At 39.4% G+C, this 20171-nt stretch overlaps 1 protein-coding gene across 1 annotated transcript in view; it reads left to right on the top strand.

The window, feature by feature from the left end:
* Positions 1-20171, top strand: part of MPRIP (myosin phosphatase Rho interacting protein) — a 213525-nt gene that overhangs the window by 170064 nt on the left and 23290 nt on the right. The window contains 7 exon segments of the mRNA XM_074281598.1: positions 973-1062; positions 4385-4494; positions 9009-9423; positions 9425-9475; positions 9477-9584; positions 10934-11050; positions 15101-18955. Of these exon segments, the coding sequence (XP_074137699.1) occupies positions 973-1062; positions 4385-4494; positions 9009-9423; positions 9425-9475; positions 9477-9584; positions 10934-11050; positions 15101-18955 (4746 nt within the window).

Raw genomic sequence — 20171 nt, 5'->3', positions numbered from 1 at the left:
TTCTCCGTCTTTGATATTCAGCTTTTAGAAGACTCCACCTATGGGAGATATGCAATGTAACTCAAAAGCTTTTTCTCTGTTCTTTGAAAATGTTAGTTTTCTTTAGGATGATATAGTTTAAGCATGCTGAACTCCCAAGAAAAGAAGAGTGCAATATTTCCTGTTATTAATTGATTAGTGATGTATTTTTTTAAAAAATGCTGATGATTTATGTGGATTTATTTTGTATCCTGCAACTTTGCTAAAGGTGTGGATTATTTCTAATAATTTTTTATTTGATTCTCTAGGGTTCTCTAAACCATCATATCATCTGCATAGAGTGATAATTTGGTTTCTTCATGACCTACTTTAATTCCTTTAATCTTTTTTCATCTCTTATTGCCAAAGCTAACATTTCTAATACAATATTGAATAGTAAAGGTGATAGTGGGCAATCTTATTTCACACCTGATCTTATTTGGAATGGTTCCAGTTTATCCCCATTACATATGATGCTTACTGATGGTTTTAAATAGATGCTACTGACTCTATTGTTAGAATAACAGGGCAATGAGACAGTAGAGTTAATAGAGGGCCTCATGTTCCTGAGGTCAAATCTGGCCTCAGGTACTAGCTGTGTGACCCTGGGTGGGTCACTTAACCCTGCTTACATCTATAAAATGAACTGGTGAAGGACCCGGCAAACCACTCCAGTGTCTTTGCCAAAAATAAAATGCAAATTGGGTCATGAAGAATTGGACATGACTGAATAATGTACAACCTGGATAAACACATGCTAAATCATGTTAACTTTGCCCACTTCATAGGGCCTTCACCCACAATGACCACAAAGTTCAAGGCCAGATGGAAATGGCTCTTGAAATGGACTTTTTCCTTAAGAGTTGGGGGGGGGGGGAAACACCAAACCCTACACTATTTTAAACAAACCCCACTGATATAGGCAATGATTATGATTCTTTCTTTTCTTTCCAGGCGGCTGATTTGGATGGTGAGATTGACTTGTCTACCTGCTGCAATGTCACTGAATATCCAGTCCAGAGAAACTATGGATTTCAGATCCATGTAAGAAGAACAATGGTCAGGAAAGGGTTCTGCTCACAAGTTCTCAGGGATTTTCTTCAGAACTGTTCAGAGAAAAGGGATCTCAGACATCCTCAAGTCCGACACCCTAATTCTATATAGAGGAGATTGAGGGAAACAGCTATTGAATGAAGTGGAATCAGAATCCAGGCCCCTCTGATTCTTGAGTTACTGTGTCTACCACACAATTGTTAGAGAGGAGAAAAGGAATGGAATAGGATGAGAAAGACTTTGTGTTCAGTGTACCAATCGTCATTAACTAGTTTCAGAAAATTGACCACGTCCCTATTCTCAAGATAAGTACTTTTTCTATGAAATATTACACTTCTTTAAGGGGAGATTGTTCTGGCCCCCCAGTTTGTCACCGTAACTCTTCCCATAGGGAGAATTAATGGAGAAAATCTGACGCTACCCAATCAGTGATCTATGTTGTTCTAGGTTAATCACAGCCTTCACTGCCTCTCTTACTTTCATCATTACTCAATTGTGCCTTCCTTTCTGTTATCCCTTCCAGTTCTAATCTGAACAAAAAGTAGCTGTTCCTGTATTACCTGCTTTTAAAAGCATAGAAATCCTGTTGAGGATCATTTGGAAGGAACTTGAGGATCTAAGGTGAAATGGTGGAGAGCTACTGATCTATGTACCAACATACTAAGACTTGTGTGGACAGCTAGGGAGCAGAGTGTATAAATCACCAGGCTTGGAGTTGGGAAGACTCATCTTCCTGAGTTCAGACACTTACTAGCTGTGCGTCCCTAGGCAAATCATTTGACATTGTCTGCCTCAGTTTTCTCATCTGTAAAATGAGCTGGAGAAGGAAATAGCAAACCACTCCAGTATCAATGCCAAGAAATGAGTTCATGAAGACTTAGACATGACAGGTCTTTCCTGGAGTCACATAGCCAAGTGTTGGAATTAGTCTTTGAACCAATTCAGCACCCCAGTCCAAAAGAATTTTCGTCTGGCTTGTGTGATCAGGGAAGATGTAGAATTTTATTAGTTGTGAATATAGAAGTAGAATATTTTAAGCAGAAGTGGTAAGTTGAGTAGTAAATCCAACGCATAAGCACAAAATTAATTTTGGGTATAGTAAGTGCAATTTAGCTCTAGGAGTATAATGGAAGATAAAGACCGAAAAGGAAAGTTGGAACTACATTACAATCCTTGAATGCCAAGCTTAATGAAGTTAGATTTTATTCTCATGCTTGATGTGTTTTTAAAAGTTTTTAATCAGGGAAGTGATGATCAAAAGTGTACTTTAAGAAGATTAAGAGAATAGTAATATGGAATATATGAACTAAAATGAGAAAAGACTTGAAATAAAGATTAACCTATTGCGATAGTCCAATAGAATTTGAACTACGGTGATAATAGTGGGAATGGAAAGGAGGGAAATGATCTAAAATTCATATAAGAATTGAGAAAATTTAGCAGCTATCTCTTTCCTGTTTTATTCTCCAAATGAAAAATGAGTAATCTTTCAAGTTGTAATCATAGGAAAAATAGTGGTATCTTTAATAGAAATAATAAGTTGGGGAGATCATTTCCTTTGAGAAAGAAGATTATGACTTTAATTGTGAATATAATGAATTTGTGGTGCTGTCAGAATATTCTGGTAGAAATGGGTAAGACAGGTCTAGCAATCTAGGTCTGGAGCTTAGGGAACTAGGAAATATAGGTCTGGAGCTTGGGGAACCATATTCAAGGAAAGAGAGTGAAAGAATTTGGGAATTTGAGTAGATGTTTTGATATTTGAAGCTGTTGGGGTAGATAACAAATGTCATCCAGGGAAAATATGGAAAGATGAAAAAAAGCTTAAGGAGAGAGCCATAAGGAATCACTCTCTTTAAAAGAGAGAAAGGGAAAAAAAGCATTTAGAAAGGCAGCACAAGGTTTTGCAAGGGCCAATGGTGGAAAATTATCATTTCATATGTTTTGAAAATAAAAAGGTTCAAAAAAATAAAATAAAAATAAGGAACACATTAAAAAAAAAGATAGCAACAGGAAAATCAGGATAGGGATGCAAGAAGATTCAAAGTAGTATTCAACATTATCAATATTTTAGGGAGGTTGAGAAAGTGCTCAGTTTTCACTCTTATCTTATGTAAATAGAAAAATTGACAGGAAGGAAGGCAAATTTTAAAATGAATTGCATTAGGAGAAAGTTGATAAGACAGCAAGATAATTTTGGCCATGTCAAGTGTGGATCAGATTCATATTTTCCTTTAAGAGAAAGGAGAAGTAACTGATGTTTTGAACGTTTCTTTTATTAAGTGCTAGTAAAAGGAGCAGCTAGGTGGCACAGTGGATAGAGCATCAGCCCTATAGTCAGGAGGACCTGAGTTCAAATATGACCTCAGACACTTAACACATCCTAGCTGTGTGATCTTGGGCAAGTCACTTAACCCCAATTGCCTCAGCAAAAATAAATAAATAAATAAATGAATAAGATAAATTTTAGTAGGAGTCTCAAATTAGTGACTGATGAATTTTAAACTTTGGCTTTGTCATATTATACCACACTAGATTTAGTATTTATGTTGATGGCTTCTGTCTACCTTTGTATCCTTCTTACAACAGTCATTCTAAGTCCAGGTGGACTGGAAGGTTAAAGTCTTTATTTTTATCACTTTTTAAAGTGTCTCATTTGGATTAGAGTAAGAAAATAAAAGTGAGGAATCAAAAAAGTTAGTTCCAAGAACATCTATTCTGTATAGACTTCCTATGTCTAAAGCACAAGTCTGCTGACTACTTCACTCTATTGCTCTAGAAGCTTTTGTACCTCCCTCTTGCCTCTAGAGTAAAATCTAATTTTCTGTTTGGTATTTAAATCCTTCACAGCTTGACTCTGGCTTGCCTTTCTAGGCTTTTTGCATCTTTAACTCCTTAACTCCCTCTTCTATTTGTATCCCATTGGTCTAATTGTTGTGCCCCGTACACCACTATCCATTTTTAGCCCCTATACCTGGAATATGCTTTCCTTCTCCCCACCCTTCATAGAATCTGCAGCTTCCTTTGTTAAGACTCAGTTTAAGGAGGACCTGAGTTTAAATCTGGCCTCAGATACTTTGACTAGGATTTGTGAAGCAAAAGATCCTAGCTTAAAGGGACCTCAACCCCCATCAAGACTAAGTGAGAGATCTGGGACTACTAACCTTATTGATAAAGTCTCCTTTTAGAACCTGAGTACAATGGTCCAAATCCTTTTCAAACGATTCCTTTGGAGAAGGAGACAGAATCTTAAGTAACATTTTGATGCATCTTCATGTTGTCACTCATTAGGTATTTATTATGTTCAATCTAGACAAAAGAAGGAGAATTTACTCTTTCTGCCATGACCTCTGGAATTCGACGGAATTGGATCCAAACCATCATGAAACATGTGCATCCAACCACTGCCCCAGATGTCACTAGGTAAGTATATTAATAATATCCCCAGGGCTCTTTTAGGGATTCTTCCACTCTACTCCCCTTAGCTTCTTTTTTCCTTTCTTTCTTCATTTCCCCCCCTCCCCCCCCCAGGGGTGAGTAGGGCAGCAGGGCTAGTTCATTATCAAACTCAAACAAACATGGCTTTCCTGCCACTTCGATTCATTCTCTATCATTGGTCATTTCTCACAATGGGCTGCATGATCTTTGATTTTTTTTTTTTTTAAACTGTTTAAAGGGTTCTTAATCTGATTTTTTTAGCACTTCAATTGATTAAAAGTGATATTCATATTATCATCTGGATTGCTAGCTGTAAGTCTGTTAACATCTTTCTCCAACATCAGGAAGAAAGGAGGTCATACTCTTTGGCTATTGCAATCTGGTTGAACCAAAAGCAGAATCTGGCCTTCTGTAGAACACCTTAGAGTTTCTTTCTCTTAGAATTCTCTCTTCTCCTCATTCCTAAATCTCTTAATTTTCATGCAACCAGGAAAAACGCCTATTTGAGTCTCTCGGTGCTGAAGCCCAGGTTGGAAAACTGTGTTCTCTCCTGTTTTAACATTTTGTGGTTTGTATATCTCATGATTCACTGCATGTCTTCCCTCTCCTGCATTTCAGGTCAAAAATCCTACAGTTTTCGTTTTTTAAAAAGTGGGAGGTGAGAAAAGGGGAAGGAGAGACAATAGAGAAATTTGATTCACTGGCATACATATGTATATATCTATCTAGATATCTAGAAAATATGCATGTTTATGTGTGTATTTGTATATATACACATACATACACTTATACCCATCACTCTGATGTACTAATTGTGATTCCAGATTTATCTTTCACATGGATATTTTATGATGTAAATAAGTCTAAAGAAAAGGGCAATGACAGGAACCATAATTGAATTATCAAAAATCTCAGTATTTAAAATTTATTCTTACACTTCCTTTTCTGATGGGAAATTTGGAAGTAGACTTAGGAAACTTAAATTTGGAGTATTCAGTGTCCAACTCTACACTTTTGAAATAGACACATAAATAGTCTCCTTGTTCATGGCATTTTTTTACTCTTACCTCATTCCTCACCCCCCCCCCCCAAAAAAAAAAAAAGAAAAAGTCTCTTCTCATAAGCCTTCTAGCTGCTTCTCTTCTCCATCCAAAAACCTTTTAAATCGGGAAGGAACAGAGAAGGAAGATTTTTTTTTTTTTTTAAAGCAGTTAATCATTTTCTAAAATATCAATATGAATCATTTCTTTTGTTTCATTGGCCTGAAAAAGATAAAATGAGTGTTAGGAGGTCTACAATGTTAGATCTGTGGATCTCTTGGACTCCCTGAATTAATGACTTTTTTGGGGAAAGGGGGATCTCAGTGGCACAATCAAGTTCCAGTGATTGGTTTCTGAAGTAGACATGGATCTCTGGGAAACTAGGTGTTAGGAAAAAAAAAAAAAGGTTTTTGTAAAGCCAACACTTTACTCATCATTGCTCAGCAGCAGCAGGATCCCTTCTATTCTCATCAGTGTTAAATCAGTCAGTCAGTGACCGTTTATTAAGTCAGGTTTGAGGAGTAGTTAGCTTCTGTATCAAGACTGCCAACATAAAAATTCAGCTGTGATAGCTTTTGGGAGTAAGATCCTACAGGAAGTCTGTAAAGTAATCTGAAAGTACAGCAATATCATGTTCCTAGTCTAATATGATGCTGAAAAGTTTAGCCTTGATTTGTTAGCTTTTAATAAGCCCTTAAATGTTTTTAAGCAGGCAAATTATCCTGAAAGAATTGTATTTTAGGAATTGTCTAAGGGATTATAAGGAGCAGAGCCTGAGCACCAGTGACTGTGATAATAAGCAGGATACTAGTAAAGCTAATCTAGAATTATTTTGGAATTTTTATAGGAAAGGATTTTATCCATATCTGCTCACTATGTCCAGGTAAACCTAGGTAGATAGGAAAATGCAGAGATTTAAGGTATAGGGAGCTAAGAGAGTATGGCTAACTTAGGGCAGCTTCGCCATTTGAAGGGCTTTTAAAGAAGGTGGACAAGATTTCTTGTCTCTCCCTATAGGGTAATATTATTCTATTGTAACTGGATTCTTCTGAGCTAATTTTACTGCTGGCCTAATTCTGAGTAGTACAAAGTTGGTGTGTATGAGTTCTATGTAAAGGCATCTATTAGCTATTTACTCTATAAATGTAGTATTTTCATTTTTCCCTTTTAACTTGGAAACTTAAATTTTTTTTTTCTTTGCTATTTAACTGTCCTGATAATATGGTGTCCTCTGTGGATATAATAAGAAATTTCGGAGACCCACTGACCATCTCTTCATAGCTTGCACCTTTTAGTCTTTGTGGGACTTGATGGTGTCATTGGGTCCTATAGGATCTCTTAGTGGGTATAAGTCATTTTCTTGGGCCTTCCCGATTAGGATTTTATGACCAAGTAGAGTGGAATAATGATAACTATATTTGGGATTGGGTCAAAACATATCCCAAGAAGGCGAAGGCGAGAATCATGGGGATTTCTATAAATTAATGCATCTACTTATGGCCTTTCTCAACTTAAGAAGAGAAATCTTAATTTTCTTTTCTTTTCTTTTCTTTTTTTTTTTTTTAATAGCTTTTTATTTACAAGATATGTGCATGGGTAATTTTTCAGCATTGACAATTGCAAAACCCTTTGTTCCAATTTTTCCTCTTCTTCCCCCACACCCCTCCCCCAGATGGGTCCAGATCTCCTAGTCCTGCTTATTTCACTCAGCATCAGTTCATGGAAGTCTCTCCAGGCCTTTCTGAAATCATTCTGCTGATTGTTTCTTACAGAACAATAATATTCCATAATATTCATATACCACAATTTATTCAGCTATTCTCCAATTGATGGGCATCCACTCAGTTTCCAGTTTCTGGCCACCACAAAGAGGGCTGCCACAAACATTTTGGCACATACAGGCCCCTTTCCCCTCTTTAGTATTTCTTTGGGATAGAAGCCCAGTAGTAACACTGCTGGGTCAAAAGGTGTGCACAGTTTGGTAACTTTTTGAGCATAGTTCCAAATTGTTCTCCAGAATGGCTGCATATATTCACAACTCCACCAACAATGTATCAGTGTCCCAGTTTTCCCACATTCCCTCCAACATTCTGCATTATCTTTCCCTGTCATTCTGGCCAATCTGAGAGGTGTGTAATGGTATCTCAGAGTTGTCTTAATTTGCATTTCTCTGATTAATAATGACTTGGAGCATCTTTTCATATGGCTAGAAATAGTTTCAATTTCTTCGTCTGAGAATTGTCTGTTCATATCCTTTGACCAAAATCTTCATTTTCTATGGTTCCCGTGTGTCTTGATTATTTAAAAAATGGGCTTATTTAAGGGTCAGATTGGGGAGATAGCAAAAGCTCACAGTGCTAGCTGTGAAAAATGTTTTTGCATTAGGATGCTCTTTGGCCTTTTTCTGAACCTAAGGTATACTTATGGCAGTATGCCCTAGGCCATTCTGGCCCTGCATAAAATAAGAAATTAATTGTCCGTTGCAACAAAAAAACAATCTGATTTTTTACCTCTTTAAAAAAAAACTCATGGGGCAGCTAGATGATGCAGTGGATAGAGCACCAGCCCTGAAGTCAGTAGGAACTGAGTTCAAATTTAGCCTCAGATACAACACTTCCTAACTGTGGGACCCTGGGCAAGTCACTTAACCCTAATTGCCTCAGGAAAAAAGAAAAAAAAAAGAACTCATACAATTAGAAAGTTGGATAGGAACTGACCATTTCATTTGTCTTCCCTTCCATCCCTTCACCCTGCCCTTTGGTAGTACAGCAACTAAATTGTTTTGTACAAGTTAGGTAGTAAGCTTCTTAAATATCTCTGTAACTTAGTTTTGTCTCCTTTCTTCTGTGTGGTTTGATTCTTAAGAGTAGGTAAATTCTCTTTGTATCTACCCTCTATCTTACTCTTATTTTCTTATGTTCTGTCTGCCCATAAAAATAATTAACATAACCCTTGATAAAATTGCATCTTAACAATACAAGGGATGTTTCAACTCAGCTTTTGAAACACTACAAATTAGGAATTGCTCTTACTGATTTGCTGTGAGGTATTCTTTGATCAATCCCAGTGGAACTGAAGATTTGTCTTTTTCATAATTAAAAATTCCTAATCCTCTCTGTACTTTTTTTTTTTTTTTTTTTTTTTTTAAGGGACACGTGTATTGTGTTTCCAAATAGCAAGGGATAATAACAGGTCAACTTGTATTCCTTTTTCCACAGCCAGGATCAGATTTGGGTGATCTTGATGGAACTGACAGTTGCTGAAAACAGGAGGGTTTTTTTTAATTCTTATTTTCCTAAATACCTGGAACTGTAGTGGAAATAAACAATAGTGAAAGCATCTTAGGTTGAGTGATTTTATTTGCTGCTTAAATATAGGAGCATCTTAACTCTAGCATCTAGAGCACGAGAACAGTTGACACTCTAGACATATACTTTCCTTGTGTTTTGTTTCAAATAGCTCCTTGCCAGAAGAGAAGAACAAAACCAGCTCTTCCTTTGAGACCTGCCCAAAGTCAAGTGAGAAGCAGGATGTGGACCAAGCCGAGATGGATCCTGAGCAGAAAAGGAGTCGGGCGCGGGAAAGGCGGCGAGAGGGACGCTCTAAAACCTTTGACTGGGCTGAGTTTCGCCCCATCCAGCAAGCCCTGGCTCAGGAGAGGGCCAGTGCTGTGGATTCCTGTAAGACACGAGAACCGGGGAGTTCGGAAATGGACCTAACGGACCTGGAGAAGGAACGCGCGCGGCGGAGAGAAGAAAGGCGAAAACGCTTCGAGATGCTCGATTCTGTCGATGGGCCGAGCACGGAGGACGCGCTTCTTCGGATGGAGGTGGACAGGAGCCCGGTGTCGCCAGTGACCACGGAGCTGAAAACCCCAGAACGTCCACGTTGAGATTGAGCAGCGATGGCACCAGGTGGAGACCACCCCCCCTTCGCGAGGAGAAACAAGTGCCCATTGCCCCCTTGCACCTGTCTGCGGAGGACAGCAGTGAGAGGCTCCCAACGCAGGAGCTAACCTCCTTGTTGGAGAAGGAGGTAATGCTGGGGGGGGAAGAGAGAGGGAAGTGTCTCTTTGTAGAGAGCCGGACCCCCGAGATAACTTGTCCCTTTTGTCGTCTGGGAACGTCTTGGGCCGTTGGCCAAACACAAGAAGACTGCTGGAGCGCGGGTGATACGCAGCCCGTAATTTCCCTCATCTTTTACCAGTGGGGGGTGCTTTGTTTTGCTTTTCTTTGGTTTGGAAAACCATTTTTGTTCAATCTTGTAGCAGCTACAATAAAATTGGCTTTCTCCATTGGGTAGGAAATGAGGCCATTGACTAGTCTAGTAAAATGCCTTATTTCAAAGGTTTTCTTTTGATTTTTTCCCAAAGAAATGAAGTTAGTGAGGAGAGTCTAAACCTGCTCACTATTTCTTGATTTGGAGTTTAAAGAGATGACTAAAGAATCTTTTTTTTTTTTTTTTTTTTTTTAAATTTTTGTGAATTTAGCAAACATCAGCAAACCCTGAATATTTCAAAATACTAAGAAGATTATATATAAAACCACATATGGTTGAATATATTTTACAGGTTGCATATGTTAAATTAAACATAGCAGTCCCAAAAGACTTCACCTGTAAGCCTTGAGGAGGCTTAGTCATATACTGAGTGATGGATTACATTGACTTTTTCCTCACAAACGGATGACATTTCTTCTGTCTTAGTATAAGACTCAGTCTGTAGGGGAAAGAGAATTGGTCCTAGGGTCAAGAAGACCGTAGCCATGACCATGCTAATTTGTGTGGCCCTGAACAAATCCCCCAGGCCACTCTAGGAGACTCTAAGTTACAGGAAAAAAGTGCCTCTCTCCATTGATAGTGGGTGTCCGTCCCTTGGCGCTCCCTATGTTGAAGATACCACACTTCTAATTAAACAAAAGGAGAAAAGGTTGTTGTACAAACCACTTCCTTGCAGAAGTGGGCAGCTTGCCTTTTATTTTCAACACAGGTACAGTGCTTGTTTTTCTCAATTTCTTTTGGCACATGCCTCTAAATGGGATCCACTCCCTCGTGTCCAGCATTACTCCGTCAGTTGACTGGTTTATGTCAGAGCTCAGGCTGGAAAAAGTGGGAGAAGTACATTTCTTTGAGCTGTGGGGTATATAAAACAACATCTGGTTGTGATTGGTATCAATCCATCCACTTCATTTGTTCCTTGATCAAAGGAACAATCAATCAGGTGTATTTACTAAAATTTGTAAATCCCGACAAACGCTTAATTTATCTTTGGCACAAATGAATCCAGAAATATATTTTGTTGGCTTTTTCTTGTGCTCATTACCCTCTTTTTAGTCTGTTGTTCTTTTTTTTCCCCCTGTTCTGGATTTTTTTCTTCTTCCCAACAGCTGGAGCAGAGCCAAAAAGAAGCCTCAGATCTCTTAGAGCAAAATCGACTTCTACAGGATCAGCTAAAGGTGGCTTTGGGTCGGGAGCAGAGTGCCAGGGAGGGCTACGTGTTGCAGGTAGGAGAACAGAAGGGGATCTGTTGTTTTTCTATTGTACTTATGTTTATTGGGCTTCAGTGTAAAGGTGCATATCATTTGTGTCCAGGTCTACTAGAAACGTGCAAAACCTGATCTCCAGAATGTGGTCTTTTTAAAATATTTATTTCTTTAGGCCTTCCTCACATATGGGCTGGGGATTTTTAGTTAGCATGGTATGAGCTAAAGCTGACTTTCTATATTCAAGGAGTTTACCTGAAATTTAAGAATTTATTTAAGAATATTTTTTAAATTGGTAGAGAGGAAAGAATATATTTTGAAAAACAGTTATTCATATCAGGCAGAAATAGGACTTTCTTTCATTTTGGCTCTGAGTACTTAATGAATTTTGCTCTAATAGATTAAACTCCTAAGTATTATTAATTATAATTATATACAAATATCCTAAATTATACAATCATGCATAAATTATATAAATATATAATGTTTATTTATGTATATATTTTTATATATGATAGGAATAAATATAATAATATAAGTATATAAATAATTGCCTGCTATGTTCAAGGCATTAGTGCTACAGATAAAAGGACAAAACAAAAAACAATCTCTGTCTTCAAGGAACTTATAGTCACTTTTGGAAATGTATGTAAACAACATATTTCTTTTTTTTATGATTTTTTAAAATTAATTCTATAATTGTAACACTTTTTGACAGTACATATGCATAGGTAATTTTTTACAACATTATCCCTTGTTCTCCCTTCTGTTCCGAATTTTTCCCCTCCTTCCCTCCACCCCCTCCCCTAGATGGCAGGCATTCCCATATATATTAAATAAAACAACATATTTCTTACCTTTTCAAGATGTTTTTTTAAAAAAATTATCTTATTTTTCTTCACTATTACCTTTAAAGCTGGGTAGGTAAGATGCTACCCCAATTTTGTAGATAAGAAAATTGATCCTACAAAGCAAGATGATTTCCATGTCGTCATGTGGGTAGAGACTAATGGAAGCATAGATAATAATAAGCCAGATATCATCTGCCCAGGGAAGAGTATATTAGGACTAGTTCTTCCTTTGTCCTGGACATTATATGTCTTTATATCATTATATCATTAACTTTCTTGCCCACTATATCATATTAAGTCATATTAAACTCAAACTTCCAGACTGGTGAAGTGCCATTCAACTATGCCTTCCCTATCTTGTATTTGTGAAGTTGAACTTTTGAACCTAGGTGTAATAATTTACATTTTAAAATTAATTAACTGAATTAATTTACATTTATTCCTATTGTTCTCAATTCTTAATATGTCATCCATTGTATTCATTATTTCTCCCAGCTTTGTGGGACAGGATCATAAAGCAATTTAGAAACTATCACATGCTCAATTGTTGTGAGTTCTTGAAAGGTCTATGAGGTGCTCTGTGCTCTCTGGACAAGGAAAGATGACTTTTCTGTGACCTGTAAAGATTGGTCTTTGGCAATAAGGTCAGTTGGCAGCTGAGATAGAACCAAAACAAATAAGAAATATCGCTTGGGACCCTCCTGCAGACAGGGGAGAGATTTGAATGCCTTTTTTTGGAAAAGCTTTTTGGAAGGTTTTCTGACTGCTCCCACTGTTTTGGGTCAGACCAACCAGTTTGATGGCCAGTCTTTGGGAGGGATGAATAAAATTTTTGTGATCTCAAGTGGGGCTTTAGAAAGCTTTTCTTAGGTTCTCTCCACCACCCACATGACACTGTCTCATGGTCTCTTCTTCTCCTACTCCCCCTCAGAATATAACAGTCATAACTGTGGACAGAATCCAGCTGTTTCTTTAGCCTCAGTTTTCCACGTTGCCAGCTGTAGGCCTCTGTGGGTTCTGTCCTCTCTAGCAATAGCTTGCCTCTGCATTTTTTGAGACAGATCTTCCTGTCTACAACTTTTAGTCGTAGAACTATAGATCTAGTATGGCCATGATTTCTGAATAATAAAAGAGTTCTAAACCCTAGCCAAAGACCTACTTAAGTATACTATGTCTTCATAGACTTTCTATACATTTAAGTTCCAAAACAGCCTAAAAATTGGTACAACAGGGATGATCAGATCAGAAAATGAACCAGCCTCAGATGTGGGTCCCCTTATGGATACATAGTTTTTTCTCTTGCTTTTCTTAACTTTTTGTTTCCCTTCTCTCCTCCTCCCACCCTTTCTCTTATCCTTTTCCTTTTTTCTTCTCCTTTTGTCTCTTATTTACTTTCTCTTTTCCCTCCTTTTCCTTCCTTTTTCCTCCTCTTTCTCTCTTTACTTTTTTTCCCCCTTCTGCCCTGAGCTCATGGACTTATGGTCCTTTTGGATATTCCTCAATCCTTTATGACACTTTCAGATAATTTAGCTCCTTCCTTGTTCCAGCCGCTTTAAATTTTTCATCGTATGCCCTAAGCCTAGAGCCTAGAAATAGCAGTGGTTTTCAATTATCCCATAGAAATGATATTGGGTTTTTTTTTTTTTTTTTTTTTTTTTTTTTTTAGTCATGTCTGATTCTTTGTGACTCCATTTAGGGTGTTCTTGGCAAAGAGACTGGAGTGCTTTTTTGCCTTTTCATTTTCTACTAATTTTTACAGATGAGGAACTGAGTGAGGCAGATAAGGTTAAGTGACTTATCCAGGATCACACACTTAGTATCTGCAGCTGCTTTTGAACTCAAGAAGATGTCTTCCTGATTGTAGCCCCTCAACTCTTAGTAGTCTTTCTTATATAGCCTATTAAAACCCAAGCACTTTGGGGTTCTAAATTGAATCATTTAAATGTGTGGGATCACTACTTATAGTGAGCTGATAGTGGTATCTGACTAACAACAGATTTTGCACATTATTTACTTGATAAATGCTTTTTCTGGCTAACCTGGATGATTGCATCAACCTTTCACTGAAGCCCCCAGGTTCAATCCTTGGGTACTAACTTTTCCTTTGATTTATTGCTGTTATTTCTCAAGATTTATATGGTACTTAGAAACTTTTCGAAGACTAACAGGAGTTAGAAATGAATAAGCACACTTTATCATTCAAATATCATGAGGTTGTTCACTGACTTTTCAGGGTGGTTCTCTGCTAACATGCTGGGAGGGCAGGATTGCATGGTTTGGTTTTAAGCATGGATTCTAACTAAACATAACTGAGTGTCACATCTGTGGGCTTTCCTTACCAGAAAACAGTACCACAGGCAGGCCAAATTTTTAGGCTGGGCTGCTTTTTTCAGCTTTGTTTCACTATTTATTTATTTATTTGTTTGGAAAAAAGGAAAAAATATTAGTTCTGTCTACTTTTGCATGCCTTTCATTTGTTCATTTTTTTTTTTCCCCTCTTTGCATGCCTTACTTTCTTGTTTTGAATTCTACAAAGGTTTGTTTGTTTTGTGGGTCATTTTTTCCTTTATGATTTCCATCCCCCCCTCCATTTGTCTATTTATAGGTTAAGATTAAATCCTCCATGTTATAGGATTTAGTAACATTTCAAAAAGAAATGAGCAGCCTACAGAAATGTCATCCCAAGCAGCCATCTTCCCTTCTTGTATTTGGCAGGAAGTGATGTCATTTATTTGCACGTCACTTCTTTGATTTTGTTTTTTGTTTTTTGCTTTTTTTTTTTCCTTTCAGGATTTGCTCTCCAGAACTGTGCACTTTTTGTTTTGCAAAACAAACAAACAAAAAATTGCAAATTTCTCCCCCTTTTCCCCCCTGTTCTCACTTCCGACCCTCTCTTGTTGTTTTGTCTTCGTTTTCCTTATTGGTGTGTTCCATTTTTCAGTTTGGTTTGGTTGATTTCTCTTAGACTCTGTTATATTTAGAGATGTTTGATGTTATTGTCCATGTTTTCTGTTTACCTGGAAGCAGTTGCTTTAAAAATTAAGATGATTTGTTGAGGTTAAAAAAAATAAATAAATTAAAAAATATGCAAAGAACAAAAGTCATCCAAGATGGGTCAACCCAAGGAACTTTTCTAATGGTCCATCCTGACCAGAGGTGTGACACTCAGAAATGAACACCAAGAGTGTTACTAATTTAATATTTGATCAATTTTTTTAAGACTGAGGTGGCCACCTCACCATCCGGTGCCTGGCAGAGGCTCCATAAAGTCAATCAAGATCTCCAAAGTGAGCTTGAAACCCAATGCCAACGCCAGGAGTTGATCAATCATCAAATTCAGTCCCTGAAACGTAGTTATGGGGAGGCAAAGGACATCATCCGGCACCACGAGGTTGAAATCCAGCGGCTGCAGGCGAGATTGAGCAATGCTGCTGCAGAGCTGTCGATCAAAGAGCAGGCTCTGGCCAAGCTCAAGAGTGACTTAAAGATGGAGAAGGAGAAGGTCACAGAGCAGCTGGAAGAGTGGCAGCAGAGTGAAAGCACCCTGAGCTTCCAGCTGAGGGTGAGCGAGCAGCAGCTTCGAAGCGCCGAGGCCCTGCTCCTGGAGAAGACCCAAGAGCTGCGGGACCTGGAGATGCAGCAGGCCTTGCACCGGGACCATCAGAAGGAGGTGCAGAGGCTCCAGGACAGAATTGCTGACCTCAGCCAGCAGCTTGGGGCCAGGGAGCAGGCTCAGGCCCTGATGGAGGAGAAGCTGCAGAAGAATTACGAGCTTCTGCTGGAAAGCTGTGAGAAGGAAAAGCAGGCTTTGTTGCAGAACCTCAAGGAGGTGGAGGACAAGGCCTGCGAGTATGAAGATCAGCTGCAAGACCATGAGCAGCAGATGGAAATTCTCCAAAAAGAGAAACTAAGTGCAAAATTCGAAGGCAGTGAGCTCGTGCATCAGCTGGAAGAGCAGCTGGAGGTAAAGGAGGCTAGCATCCAGAAGCTGGCTGAGCACATTCAGAGTCTTCAGGAAGAACGGGATGAAATTAAGCAACGGTTCTCAGAGCTGATGAATCAAGTTGCAGAGTCTGACCACAAAGTTGCTAAACTACAAGAAAAACTCAAGTCGTGGGAGGTGGATTATCAAACACTGGAGCAGTCTTATCAGAAAGTACTGGATCAGTTCCAGGGAATGCACACCGTTCTGAAAGAAAAGGAGGAGGAATTGAAACACATCAAGGAAATGCATGAGAAAATTCTGGAGAAGAAAGACCAGGACCTCCATGAGGCTCTAGTGAAAATGGCTGCACTGGGTGGCAGCCTGGAAGAAACAGAAATGAAGCTCTTCCAGGCCAAGGAAGAGCTGTTAAGAAAGGCTGCTGACAGCACCACTAAGGATGGGGAAGAGCCGGGTGCCCAGCCAGATGTGCAGGAGGACAGCCCTGTGGAGCTGGGGCCAAACGTGCAAGCTGCAGGAGCGCTGCTTGGTTCTTACCAAGTGCCCCTGCAGAACGAAGAAGCTGCTCCGAAGGAGCTGTGTGGGGAGCTCTTGGAGAGGGGCCTCGAGGACGCCCTATCCCCCCTCAAGTCAGCAGAGCCCCCAGATCAGCAAGGGCATCAGAAAGCCCTTGTGAAGCCCGACGGGGGAGCCCCCGGTGCTAAAAGGCAGAGAATTCGCTTTTCCAGCATCCAGTGCCAAAAATACATTCACCCAGAAGGGTCAGAAAAGAACTGGACAAGTAGCACATCGTCAGACACCAGCCAGGACCGGTCACTCTCCGAGGAAAGCATGTCGTCGGAACCAGTTCCTAGCTGTCTCCCTTCTGGAGTCAGTGACCCAGAAACTTATATTTCCATCATACATTCCCTGGAAACCAAGCTTTATATTACCGAAGAAAAGCTCAAAGACGTAACTATGAAGCTGGAGAGCCAGCAGGGACAGAATCAAGAGACTTTAATTGCTCTTCACCACCAGTGGGCCGGGACAGAGTCACAGCTACATGAACAGTTACAGGCCAGTCTGTCCCAAGTTGGTGCCTTGGTTTCCCAGCTAGAAAAGGAAAGGCAGGAAAAGCTGAAGCTGGTAGAAAATCATGTGGGTGAGCTGGGGGACTTCCAAATAAAAAACACTCAGGCTCTGACCTGTTTAGAGAAATGCAGGGAACAGCTCAGATCTTTGCCAAAGGTGGAAAAAGAACAAGAGCAAGATTTGTGTATGGCCACTCTGGCCAGCCTGGAGACCACGTTATCAAATGCAATCCGGGTTTTGCATCACTTACCATCATCTTCAGACAGCCTGAGTCAAGCTTTGCTTGGGGAAGGCAGTTCATTAAATGAAGGGCAGTCAAATCTACAGGTACAATCCCAGGTCCTTGAACTGACTGAGCAAGAGCAGTTGAGGTTACTTTCCCAGAGAATAGCTTTTGAAGCTTCATTGATAAATCAGATAGCTGAGTCCTTAAAAAATGCAAGTTCTGACATTTCCCACATTCTCCAGGAGATTTACCTGACAGCAAAGGTAGCGATGGAGCCCACACATGTGGTTAACACAGCTGCAACCTTAGCAGATAGCTTGTCTAAGAAATTAATCCTGGAAGGTGAATTTTGGAACCAGGTAGAGGAACTCAGTAAGCACTTGGTACCACACAGGGAGGAGGAAGCAAATAAATCAGAAGCCGACCATTTCAGTTTCCCACAAGACCTTGTCACGGCAGTAGCAGATGCTACATTGATCAGGGCAGAACTTGGTTTAACTGCACAGTCCATGAGGGAGTCGTTTTACCAAAAACTGGAAAGTATTGAAGACAACCTCAACAGGACCAGAATTGCACTTCGACAACACAAGTGTATGCTAGGGGAAATCCTGAAAGCCTACAGGACTCCTGATTTTGAAAGAGTGATGCAACAGATTTCAGAAGCCTTTGGTTTTCCTGAGAGCGTTAAGGAAGATGTGCCCGTAACTGGGGACTGGAGCTCATCAGAAATGCTGCCTTGTCCAGACTCGGGGGAATCCCCGGAGTGCCCTGCCTTGCCGGGTCAGAGCAATGTGACCCTTAATGAGAAGATTGCCCAACAGCTGAAGGACAGGGCCCGGGTCTTAGAGGAAGTAGCTTCTGCTCTAGTCTCACTGCCTGCACTGGAGTCCATGAGTGACTGTCAACAGCTTCTCAAAGCTTCACAAAGCCTTTCATATTTTAATTGCTTAAATCACCTTGGCCATTATTCTTCCTTATTAGTTCAAGATGCAATTATTCAGGCTCAGGTTTGTTACTCAGTTTGCAAAATGAGGCTGGAGTATGAAAGAGAGCTCAAGTTTTACAAAGAGTCCTGGAAGAATAGTGTGGATGCCTCGTTCCATGAGCCAACACGGGCCATTGCTGCCCTTCGGGTGGAGTATGAAGAACTTCTTCACAAGCAGAAGAGTGAGTACTTGGAAGTGATTTCCATTATTGAAAGGGAAAATGATGAACTAAAAGCAAAAGTTGCTCAGCTAGACTGTCAGCAGCGGTGCTTGGAAGAAGTCAAAAGCAAGCACAGCGAAAGCATCTTTGCTCTTCAGGATCGATATGAAGAGGAGATCCGAAGTGTGGTGGAACAATTAAATAGCACCAAAAATACTTTGCAGGCAGAAAGAACCAGGGTCTTGAGTCAGCTGGATGCATCTGTGAAAGATAAACAGGATATGGAAAGGTTTCATGTGGAGCAAATGCAGACCCTTGAGGACAAATTTCAGCTGAAAATAAAAGAATTGCAGATAATTCATGAAGAAGAACTTAGGACCTTGCAGGAACATTATACTCAGAACCTGCAGTGCTTGCAAGAAACATTGAACCATTACCAAAGGCAGAACCCAGAAGTACCACCTTCCACAGAACCCCAATCTATCCATCACATTTGGCCCACAGACCAACTCGATGGTGCCGTGTTAATGACAGAAGTTGAGCCAGATTCTATGACTGGGCTGAGAGAGCGCATCCAAGAGCTGGAAGCCAAGATGAACGTCATGAGAGAAGAACTAGAACATAAAGACCTGGAGGGAAATGCCTCAACTCTGAGGGAAAAATACCAAAAAGACTTTGAGAATCTTAAGGTTTATTTAAAAGCATCATTTAATTTACAGAATATTTACTGGGAAAAATGTTACCTTCTTAATGCAATGTTCTTGTTTGCTCAGGGAAGGATTTTCCTGATTTTTTTTTTTTTTGGGGGGGGGGTTTAGGTTGGAGTTAAGCAATGGCTTGATTCTAAGTCAAATGCCTTGAAACAATGGATAAGTTTAAATTGTGTTAGCTACATGTGTTCTTCATTCGCCATGATGCAATCTTATTGCATTGCTCACGGCTTGTGGTAATGATCTTTCTGTTTGATTTTAGCAAAAGGATAAGAGAAAAATAGCTTCTCTTTGAAAAGATTCCCAAGAGGAAAGCTTTCAGTCATTTTTCTCAGGGTGGGTGGGGGAGCTATTATTCCCAGAGAAGAAAGGCAAATGGCAAAAAAAATACATTTCAATGGCTTTTTCTTCTTATTTTATCAGACATGAACATTGCATAATCTTTTTCCTTCTGCTTGAAATGCCCCTTTCGTGACTTTTCTAAGAAAGCAGTTTTGCATTTTAGAATTTGCTTTCCTTTCTTTTCTTCTCCCCTGATTGCCTTCCTATCCCATCCTCTGTCTTAAAAGAGCTGATACCATTAGTGCTAGTGTGGTCCTTTATTTTTATTTTATTTTATTTTATTATTTTTTTTCTTTTTCTGAGGCTGGGGTTAAGTGACTTACCCAGGGTCACACAGCTAGAAAGTGTTAAGTGTCTGAGACCAGATTTGAACTCGGGTCCTCCTGAATTCAGGGCTGGTGCTCTATCCACTGCGCCACCTAGCTTCCCCGGTCCTTTATTTTTGAGATCTTTTTAGATTGAAAACTGTCAAAGGTTATGAAATAAATATCACCTCTAGTAATGGACAATTCAAGTATCTGTTTTACCCTTTTATATTTGATACTTCTAAAAGATAGAATCCCATAGATATTCCTTTGAAATAAGAATTTTTGCAAGACAAACAGTGCACAGTTTGTAATACCTTGTCTAATTCCATTCTTGACTGGACTAGACATTGAAGTTTATTGGTTTTCTTCATGAGAACATGTGTTTTTTCTTACTATACATGAGTTTGTAACCTATTTCCTTTTTCTATCAACTATTGAAAAATAACCTTTTTTTGCTAATTGTCCTGATAACCATGATTTAAATAACTGTACCATCCTTTGTATAAAAAGGTAATGGTATGTAGTAATTATGTCCTTTAACTTGT

The sequence above is a fragment of the Sminthopsis crassicaudata genome, chromosome 1 (genome assembly GCF_048593235.1).
Source record: "Sminthopsis crassicaudata isolate SCR6 chromosome 1, ASM4859323v1, whole genome shotgun sequence".
NCBI classification, from domain to species: Eukaryota; Metazoa; Chordata; class Mammalia; order Dasyuromorphia; family Dasyuridae; genus Sminthopsis; species Sminthopsis crassicaudata.
Note: the sequence above shows the minus strand (reverse complement) of the source record. Positions and strands in the feature narration are given on the sequence as shown.